Below are 10,984 nucleotides of genomic sequence, written 5' to 3'. Positions count from 1 at the left end.
ACTCGTTATAGAAAACGGGAAGCCCGTGGCGGTCTCTAGACCGGCAGGTGTGGACCAGCCACAGCCAGCAGGTGTGGACCAGCCACAGCCAGTAGGTGTGGGGCCAGCCACAGCCAGCAGGTGTGGGGCCAGCCACAGCCAGCAGGTGTGGGCCAGCCACAGCCAGCAGGTGTGGGGCCAGCCACAGCCAGCAGGTGTGGGGCCAGCCACAGCCAGCAGGTGTGGGGCCAGCCACAGCCAGCAGGTGTGGGGCCAGTCACAGCCAGCAGGTGTGGGGCCAGCCACAGCCAGCAGGTGTGGGGCCAGCCACAGCCAGCAGGTGTGAGGCCAGCCACAGCCAGCAGATGTGGGGCCAACCACAGCCAGCAGGTGTGGGGCCAGCCACAGCCAGCATGTGTGGGGCCAGCCACAGCCAGCAGGTGTGGGGCCAGCCACAGCCAGCAGGTGTGGGGCCAGCCACAGCCAGCAGGTGTGAGGCCAGCCACAGCCAGCAGGTGTGGGGCCAGCCACAGCCAGCAGGTGTGGACCAGCCACAGCCGGCTGCAGTTGTTGCTACAATTACCTTGTCCTCCAGGTGTGTGTAGGTTCCCTTACTCATTATATGGTGGCCGAAACACACTTTGGTATATCAATATACACACGTACACACCTGCTTCTAACACCACCACACACACAAATGATAACACCACACCCACACACACCTGCTGCTAACACCACCACACACACACCTGCTAACATCACCACACACACACACACCTGTTCCTAACACATCCACACACACACCTGCTCCTAACACCTCTACACACACACCTGCTCCTAACACCTCTACACACACACCTGCTCCTAACACCTCTACACACACACCTGCTCCTAACACCTCCACACACACACACACCTGCCTCTAGCACCACAACATAAACGCTTAGGGGGACATGTTCTGGGGGAAAGGTTTGCACCAATTTACCTAATGGGTTTCAGTCCCTGGCCTGAGGCATGACTCCCCCCCCCCTCTTGGTCATCATGCAACGCCCACAGCAGTTCTTACAGCATTCATGCTGCAACAAAGACACTATGGCAGCAGTCGTGCAAGAACAGCAGCCATGAGGCACCAACAACAGCAGCAGCAGCAGCAGCAACAGCAGCCATGAGGCACCAACAACAGCAGCAGCAACAGCAGAGTAACGGCAGGTGGAAGGCAGCCTGAGGTAAGACAGGAGGGGAAAGGCTGACGTTTATTGCAGTCCGGAAAGGAAAACTTGTGGGAAAAACAGACGGGGGAGGGCAGGCCGGGGGTGGGCAGGCGGGGGCTGGGCAGGCGGGGGGTGGGCAGGCGGGGGCTGGGCAGGCGGGGGCTGGGCAGGGTGACGAGGAGTATGGTCTTTGGGGGGGAAGGCAGTTGGTGATGGCAGGCTTGGATGGGGGGAGGGAGGGGGAGGCAAGCTGGCAGGTCTAGCGAGGAGAGCAGGCGTAGGGAGGCAAGCTTGGAAGGCAGGGATGGAAGGCAGGGGTGGAAGGCAGGGGTGGAAGCCAAACGGTATGGACACATATCGAAGAAAACGGGAAGCGAAACAGAAGCAAACTAAATTAGCTGATGTGGTGTATAGTCAAACAGAGGCAGCTCCACGAGGTAACAGAGTCCTCTGCCAGCCTCCACAGGGTAACGGAGGCATCTGCCAGCCTCCACGAGATAACGGGAGGCATCTGCCAGCCTCCACGAGGTAACGGGAGGTATCTGCCAGCCTCCACGAGGTAACGGAGGCATCTGCCAGCCTCCACGAGATAACGGGAGGTATCTGCCAGCCTCCACGAGGTAACGGAGGCATCTGCCAGCCTCCACGAGGTAACGGAGGCATCTGCCAGCCTCCACGAGGTAACGGAGGCATCTGCCAGCCTCCACGGGGTAACGGGAGGCATCTGCCAGCCTCCACGAGATAACGGGAGGTATCTGCCAGCCTCCACGAGGTAACGGAGGCATCTGCCAGCCTCCACGAGGTAACGGAGGCATCTGCCAGCCTCCACGAGGTAACGGAGGCATCTGCCAGCCTCCACGAGATAACGGGAGGCATCTGCCAGCATCCACGGGGTAACGGAGGCATCTGCCAGCCTCCACGAGGTAACGGAGGCATCTGCCAGCCTCCACGAGGTAACGGAGGCATCTGCCAGCCTCCACGAGGTAACGGAGGCATCTGCCAGCCTCCACGAGGTAACGGGAGGCATCTGCCAGCCTCCACGAGGTAACGGAGGCATCTGTCAGCCTCCACGAGGTAACGGAGGCATCTGCCAGCCTCCACGAGGTAACGGGAGGCATCTGCCAGCCTCCACGAGGTAACGGGAGGCATCTGCCAGCCTCCACGAGGTAACGGGAGGCATCTGCCAGCCTCCACGAGGTAACGGAGGCATCTGCCAGCCTCCACGAGATAACGGGAGGCATCTGCCAGCCTCCACGAGGTAACGGGAGGCATCTGCCAGCCTCCACGAGGTAACGGAGGCATCTGCCAGCTTCCACGAGGTAACGGGAGGCATCTGCCAGCCTCCACGAGGTAACGGAGGCATCTGCCATACCTCCTCCTCCTCCCCGGCTAAATATGCTTGTCTTAATATAATTATCATTGGTGTTCCGGGTAGCAGCGACACACCTGCAGTGCCAAGGTATACTTAGTGAGTATACTCATCGAATTAGACAGTATACTAGATGAGTATACTCACCATTAGGGGCAGTATAGTGTGTGGTCTTAAGACTTAATGTATTTACAACTTTGTAAATTCAGTTATACAAAAATACAACTAGCTATGAAGAACTTATGAATGTATATAGCGGTTATACTCACCGCGAATATAACAGCCTAATTATATATAATAAACTGATTATTTCCATTCTAACAAAAATAATATTGGATTCGTAAAATATTCGAATATGGAAATAATAGAGCGGGTACACAGGTAAATTCAGGTAAATAACGCCGCTAATAGGCTAAGTTATCTTGTTATCGATGATAACATCATTTGTGGGGGGGGGGGGTCGTATTTTTGGGTCTGTTCTATTTTGGTTATCCGGAAAATCAGTATAACACACTGACCAACCACTTGGGCTGGGCGGTAGAGCGACGGTTTCGGCTCATGCAGGTCGGCGTTCAATCCCCGACTGTCCACAAGTGGTTAGGGCACTATTCCTTTTCCCTCTCCCCGTCCCATGGCAAATCCTTATCCTGATTCCTTCCCAGTGCTTTCCCCTGATCATTCCATTCCATTTCATTCGCAGATGTACGCGGAATTTTCACGAAAGAAAACTTAGAGAAATTTGTCATGGTTAACATTACAAATAAAGCATATTTGCATTACACTATTACATTACAATAAAGCATTACACCATTAACATAAAGCCACCAACCGTTTTCTATGATCGAGTTGGCCATTAAGGCTTAACTTAATGTTTTTTTTGAGGAAATTAAAGACATTTCTGCTACGTATGGAAGTCACAATAATATGGTCCTGGGTTAAGACTCGAGTGTTTTCACCCATCCATGCTCCTGAGAATTCATCATTCTTCCATCATGCTGCACATATTACTAATAATTAAGACCATCATGCCGCGCAATAATGATTCTATGAAGAAATCCACAAGGGCCGTGACGAGGATTCGAACCTGCGTCCGGGAGCATCCCAGACACTGCTTTAATCATTTGATGCATCTCGTTAGTGTGATCTCTGTGTGTAATGATTCTATGGCTTGTAAGACGGGTAGACATGATTAGAATGAAATGATTTTGGAATAAAATGAGTCAATAAAGTCATGTTGTAAACATGAGGATTACAGACATGATCTGGTTGTTACAACGCCTCAGACGCTGTTAGTTATAGCTCATTACCACAACAAATTTACCTGCGGCTACTTTACCTGGTTAAATTACCTGGTTAATTAACCTGGCTATTTTACCTGGGCATACTTTAACTGGTTAATTTACTTGGTTAATTAACCTGGCTAATTTACCTGGGCATACTTTAACTGGTTAATTTACTTTGTTAATTTACCTGGTTAATTTTCCTGCTTAATTTACCTGGCTACCACCTGGCTACTTTAGAACAAGGGAAGCGTTACAGTGTAGCTTCTAACTCGGCGTAAGCTTCATTATGGGGATTTATGTAATCTTCATTAGGGGGATTTAGGTTATCATCTGCACATGTGTGAGAGACAGCCACTGGTCCCCCAGTGAACCACTACTGACCTGGGAGAGTATAAGGTGTAAGGTTCATGTCTCAGTGAACCACAATTGGGTACACGGTGCCTTCAACCACTCGACCATCAGTGACCGTACAAAAAGTGGTGATAGCCAAGGCAATTTGAACCTATGGTCGAAGGCTATGTGAATAAGCTTTTTCGCATCTGCATTGCTCACGTGGCCCCACAAAAATGAGGTGATTTGATGAAAAGCTAGTGCCCAGGATTACCATCAAAGTGCCGTCGGGGTGGTGGTTCAAATAGCCTCGGCTATCACCACTTTTTGTACGGTCACTGATGGTCGAGTGGTTTAAAGCACCGTGTACACCAGTTGCAATGTGCTCCTGGCGGTCCGGGTTCGAGTCACTTCTGGGGTGTGGAGTTTTCATTCATATATATATATATACATTTACATTTCACCTTTGTAAATGCACATTAATGACACTATGTAAAAGACACATCGAACACTTATGTAAATACACATATATACGTATGTAGTTTAGCTTACCATTTTAAAAACACTACAATCACCTTCTGTTGTTGATTGTTCAATAAATCCCTGAATTATATGTTTAACACATCTCTAACCCTGTCCATGGAGGACAGGAGAAAATGTATATATGCTGGTTAGCATTGTAAATGTGTGGCCACGTCTGTGGTAGAAAATAATAATAATAAAAAAAAGTGACCATCATAGTCCATTTGATCAGGAAGGGAAGGGAACTATCAGGAGAGAAGGCTAAACCATTACGACTATATAACATTTGATCAGGAATCAAAGATTAATACAAAGAGCGATTTGTGGAAATCCTGAAATCCTTTCCGTGGTCCTTAAATCCTTTCCGTGGTCAGGCAATGGAGCAAATACTTGGAAGGTAGACAGTGTCTACTACGCATACCTGTGGATGACTTGGAGTATATATCTACTCCTCGCATCATATCGTGTAATGTATATGCCTTATAGAAGTCTTAACTATATAACTGCTATATTTTCAGTCAATGTACATGATTTGTAAGAGATTGGTTAAAAGTTCCGCCTTTCATTTCTCCCGCAAATTGGGTCATTTAGTTATTTTTGAGGGCACATTCCCGGGAAGGTGGAATGTCGGGAGTCGAACGAGTACTCCACACTCCCCTGGAATTTTTTCCAGAGGGAGCGTGTTCCAGGGGGAGCGTGTTCCAGGGGGAGCGTGTTCCAGGGAGAGCGTGTTCCAGGGGGAGCGTGTTCCAGGGGGAGTGTGTTCCAGGGGGAGCGTGTTCCAGGGAGAGCGTGTTCCAGGGGGAGCGTGTTCCAGGGGGAGCGTGTTCCAGGGGGAGCGTATTCCACGAGAGCGTGTTCCAGGGGGAGCGTGTTCCAGGGGGAGCATGTTCCAGGGGGAGTGTGTTCCAGGAGAGCATGTTCCAGAGGGAGCGTGTTCCAGGGAAGCATGTTCCAGGGAAGCGTGTTCCAGGGGGAGTGTTTTCCAGGGGGAGTGTGTTCCAGGGGGAGCGTGTTCCAGGGGGAGCGTGTTCCAGGGGAAGCGTGTTCCAGGGGTGCGTGTTCCAGGGGGAGCGTGTTCCAGGGGTGCGTGTTCCAGGAGGAGCGTGTTCCAAGAGAGCGTGATCCAGAGGAGCGTGTTCCAGGGGAAGCGTGTTCCAGGGGCAGCGAGCTGTACACGTCCGACTCCCGTATACAACGTCCACTATCGCCGCCCGAGTCATGAAAACAGCCATAAAGGCGCCGACAATCACCTCGTTCCCCTGGGTAAACCAGGACGCTGGATAAGATAATCTCACAACACAATTAGCTGCCGCTGCTCACGGGACAGCGCGCCCCGAGGTGTCCTCACCTGGAGGCCCCAGCTTACCCTGCTCGGGTCAATTACTAATGTGTTAGTAAATGCAATACAGCGCCGGAATTTTAACGGTCGCGTCTATAGCGTCAAAATCCCGGTGTATTGGCGTCCGTTCAACGTCCCAATAGGTATTTAATTCCCAGAATTTGTTAGCTTCGTTAAACTTCCGGTATTCAGCCTACGCTTCGTTATTCCCTGACAACGAGATTAATGACCTCGTTATTGCGAGGCCAGAAACACTACTACAAGCATATTCTTCAAGAATAATTACATTCAATACACATTTGAATATGTCAGCTTGTCTCTAACGGCATACCTTACCTTGGTGAGGTTCTGAGAGAGATTCTTCCCAAGCCCGGCCCGAAGCCAAGCTTGACTTGTGAGAGCTTGGTCCACCAGGCTGTTGCTTAAGTACCTAACCACCTGGAATTTATCACTGTTCAGCACAATAACCTCTTGACAGACGTCTTAAGTCAGTCTTACCTACATATACAGCGAGAAAAGTTCGAGTACTGGCTAAGGAGGATTGACTGGGCGCCAATCCTTAAATACTCGCCTCTGTTCATCCAGCAGTAACTGCATGCCTGGTTATTAACCAATTGGCTGGTCGTGTGCCAGGGGGACCTCCAGTAGGCATATGGCTTCCCAAGACCTATAGGGAGAGCAATCACTCTCCTTCAGAGGAGAAGAGTAGATACATACACTCTCACTCAGAGGAGAAGGGTAGATACATACACTCTCCCTCAGAGGAGAAGGGTAGATACATACACTCTACCTCAGAGGAGAAGGGTAGATAAAATCACTCCAGCTCGCCTGCTATTAAACTCGAGCCATAAAACTGCCAACTATGTCTACTTAAACAATTATCTTGCAGCTGAAAACTGCCAAAGCCCTAATTGGCATTTTGCTTTTTCTTTAAGACTCTTAATTCTTCTCTGTTCCAAATGAGTCTATTTAGTCTTAGTTTTAATGAGAAATTTTCTTTGCAAAGGACGAAGGTGAAACGGGTTTGTAGTTGGCTTCGTGTGTATGTATGATGGGTGTGTATGATATATGTATGATGTATATATGTAGGCTACTAAAGTTGGTATTGAGCTCGTTCTGTACCAATCTTGAAGTGCTATTGTCTAACGAGAAGCGTATCAAACGCGACGCATTGATCTCTAGAAGCGATCAATTTTTGCCATTCATCAAATATTATTTAAACGCCGGAAATTTGTCGATGCGATGGCAGGTTGGATGAAACGAATAAGAAACACTACTTTTTAACATGTTAGAAAACAAGAAGCACGACTCTTAAACATATCAGGAAACAAAAAACATGACTTTTTAACATGACAGATAACAAGAAACATGACTTAACATGTTAGGGAACAAGCCATGAGTTCATCAAGGCAGCCATCGTCTTCACAACACAGAAACAATCGAGGGGGCTCTGAGGCGGGTGAGAGTGCTGCTCCTGTTCCTGCTGCTGCTGCTGCTGGTGCTGCTCCTGTTCCTGCTGCTGCTGCTGCTACTGCTGGTGCTGCTCCTGTTCCTGCTACAGTGATCACCAGCAATAATGAATGAACTGAGGCCGCCAGAGTCTTCAGAGGGGGAGGGAGGTGGAACAGCCCTAGATACACGTATCTGGTACCCAGTAACCAGTACTTGAGTAAACCCAGCCCCAGGTACTCAAGTTACATAGTCTCTATGCTGACTCTACTCTTCAGAGGAGTAGCAGAGGTCTAGGCCTCCTCCTTCGACAGTAGCACTCTGGGACCATGTGGTTTGGGGTGGGGGGGGGGGGGAGGGACTCACTGTGAGTGAAAGTGAGTGACAGATTCGACTTTCACTCACAATGAGTCTATCCTGTGTCCATTCCTTCTCTCTCTCTCTCTCCCTCTCCCTCTTTCTCTCTCTTTCTCTCTCTCTCTCCCTCTCCCTCTCTCTCTCTCTTTCTCTCTCCCTCTCTTGTTCCACAGCTTCTATACTCTTACCTTCGTGTCTCTTGCTGAGCTCTACACATTTCTTACCTCTTATTCGCTCTCCCCTTCCCTAACTCTCCCCTCCCCTCGCTCTCCCCTCCTCCTCCTTCTCAGCGACCAGTCACAATTATTGAGCACCTTCCGCCCTGTGCACCGTCGCACCAACACACCTAAAAACTTATTCTTTTGAAAGTGTCCACGCGTTCCTGACTGCCGCCTCGGGCAGAGAGAGAGAGAGAGAGAGAGAGAGAGAGAGAGAGAGAGAGAGAGAGAGAGAGAGAGAGAGAGAGAGAGAGAGAGAGAGAGAGAGAGAGAGAGAGAGAGAGTGTGTAGAGGGTGGAAAGGTAAGGCTAAGAAATACACAAACCAATTTTAGCTTCCTTGTATAACCTAAAATAGGTAAAAACCTATTTGAACCATAAACTAACTGCCAACAAACTAGTCACGATATGGGTTGAAACGGGTAAGAAACATGATTTAAAGTCATGTTTTAATACTCGACTATTAAACGTCGAGTGCTTCGACCCAGGAGCTGAAGACCAGCCTGCAACACCACAGACAGGTGAGAACCCCCACAAATACTCCAACATAAGCGTACAATTCCAGTCGACTCAGAATATTCATCATTCAACTCATATACTCATCCATCAACTCATTCTAGTTTGCTTAATCATCACTCTCGCGTCATCAACAACACGAAACAAATCAAATTTATATAACAAATTTATAATTTATATAATTTATATAAAAATAAAAATAAAAACATGTTGATGGCATCACAGAGCATTGTGCTGTGAGGCAGAGATGAGGGAGAACATCCCATCGTCTCCCTTAATACGTCTCATTTTAGCCGGAATGGACAGATCCTTAATATTGACGTCTGCATCAACCTCATTAGACTAGGTGGATTGCTTCCAGTCTTACATTTCCTAGTTTTACCTAACTAATATTTTCTCACTCTTCTGAGTAAGCAAAACCGTTCCATTCTTGTAAACGGAGTGGCAAATCGAGAGAGAGAATACCTGTTTGATGGGGTTCTGGGAGGTCTTCTACTTCCCCAAGATCCCCAAGACTCCCCAAGACTCCCCAAGACTCCCCAAGATCCCCAAGACTCCCCAAGACTCCCCAAGATCCCCAAGACTCCCCAAGATCCCCAAGACTCCCCAAGACTTCCCAAGATCCTCAAGACTTCCCCAAGATCCTCAAGACTTCCCAAGATCCTCAAGACTCCCCAAGATCCTCAAGATTCCCCAAGACTCCCCAAGATCCGAAGGCTCCCCAAGATCCCCAAGACTTCCCAAGATCCTCAAGACTTCCCCAAGATCCTCAAGGCTCCCCAAGATCCCCAAGACTCCCCAAGACCCCCAAGAATAGGATCACAAAAACACACTACCCTTTTCCTATGCACCACGTAGGTGTATTTCCATCATGGTGTAGCCCCAGAGGTGCCAACACCTCCCTCACCAGCAGGAGCGCGGCGCTGGCCTGGAATACAAAGCCAAGAAGGGCGCGGTGGCGACGGCTGGCTTCCAAAACTAAACTCTAAGCCACACCGGACTTCGCGAAACAGCGCCAAATGCACACAACTTATCCTTTCAGAATTCGCGATGGCTACAGGAAAATATATATAAAATGAGGCGTTGGTGTTACCCCGGCTCAGGTTCAACCTTCCAACCGCTTCTGGCACGTGCTCCAGTGCCAATAAAATTAACTTTAATGGTCGAGTTGGGATTTGGACGCTTATGGGTGATCGCTATTCAGTCTCCTGTTATCAGTCTGGACAAGTAAACGATGTGTGTATTTATAATATAACCTGGCGGGGGGGATCCAGTGGATTTGTCGAGTTGTAGTGTGTGATTGTTCTGGAGGGTTGTAAAGTGGATTATACCCAGCTGTGACGGGAGGCAGAAGTCACCCAGCTGTGAGGTGAGGCAGGGGAGTGTCACCCAGCTGTGAGGTGAGGCAGGAGTGTCTCACCCAGCTGTGACGTGAGGCAGGAGTGTGTCACCCAGCTGTGAGGTGAGGCAGGAGTGTCTCACCCAGCTGTGAGGTGAGGCAGGGGAGTGTCACCCAGCTGTGAGGTGAGGCAGGGGAGTGTCACCCAGCTGTGAGGTGAGGCAGGGGAGTATCACCCAGCTGTGAGGTGAGGCAGGGGAGTATCACCCAGCTGTGAGGTGAGGCAGGGGAGTGTCACCCAGCTGTGAGGTGAGGCAGGGGAGTGTCACCCAGCTGTGAGGTGAGGCAGGAGTGTCTCACCCAGCTGTGAGGTGAGGCAGGGGAGTGTCACCCAGCTGTGACGGGAGGCAGGAGTGTGTCACCCAACTATGGGTAAAACAGGAGCTTCGACTCAATTCGTGTCGGACATAACCAGCCGTTTAAACCCTTAACAAACATCGACTAGAACTACTGACAATCAACAGGCACTAGCAGTAGTTTCCCCCCCCACCCCCACCCCCCACAAACACCACGCGCGTGCGAGCGCACCCACCTACACACACACACACACACGCACGCACGCAAACCAACCACATACCTCACCATTAACCAGTCTACAATATACAACACATTGCACAATCCGTCTTCAACTTGCAACATTCACACTCACATCAAACCAACGCAGCCAAAAAATGACGCAACAAATCCTATAAAGCATTACTCTCAACAGGACCACCATAGTGCATGTTAGATTATGCAATTAAACGAAATGTAGCTCATGACAATCTCTCACCGGGATACAATTAAACAGGATTTTAAAATAAAATCTGCAATTCATGATGAATTCAGCGTATTGGTGGCGGGCGATGAACCACCACCGGATGTTCTCTGGCGCAAATAGTGAATAATATTATGGATATCAACATCCCTATTTATATTTACGCGTCCCATTTACTGTGTCGTGGGACGGGTAGATTGGCAGGTCCCTCCCGGAGGCCTGATGGCTGCCAGATACCCTGTGTGTACCGGTG

At 49.5% G+C, this 10,984-nt stretch overlaps 1 protein-coding gene across 1 annotated transcript; it reads left to right on the top strand.

Annotated features, from left to right (window-relative positions):
* Positions 1-9,047: 9,047 nt before the first annotated feature.
* LOC123750330 (IgA FC receptor-like) lies at positions 9,048-9,392 on the top strand. The gene has a single exon (XM_045732447.2). It carries the CDS (start codon positions 9,048-9,050, stop codon positions 9,390-9,392), a length of 345 nt encoding a protein of 114 aa, XP_045588403.2.
* Positions 9,393-10,984: the final 1,592 nt, after the last annotated feature.

Source organism: Procambarus clarkii, chromosome 56 (genome assembly GCF_040958095.1).
Source record: "Procambarus clarkii isolate CNS0578487 chromosome 56, FALCON_Pclarkii_2.0, whole genome shotgun sequence".
Classification (NCBI taxonomy): Eukaryota; Metazoa; Arthropoda; class Malacostraca; order Decapoda; family Cambaridae; genus Procambarus; species Procambarus clarkii.
Note: the sequence above shows the minus strand (reverse complement) of the source record. Positions and strands in the feature narration are given on the sequence as shown.

What these genes read in the sequence shown, in the direction of transcription:
- LOC123750330 (XM_045732447.2), top strand. Translation starts at nt 9,048, where the DNA reads ATGGGGTTCTGGGAGGTCTTCTACTTCCCCAAGATCCCCAAGACTCCC.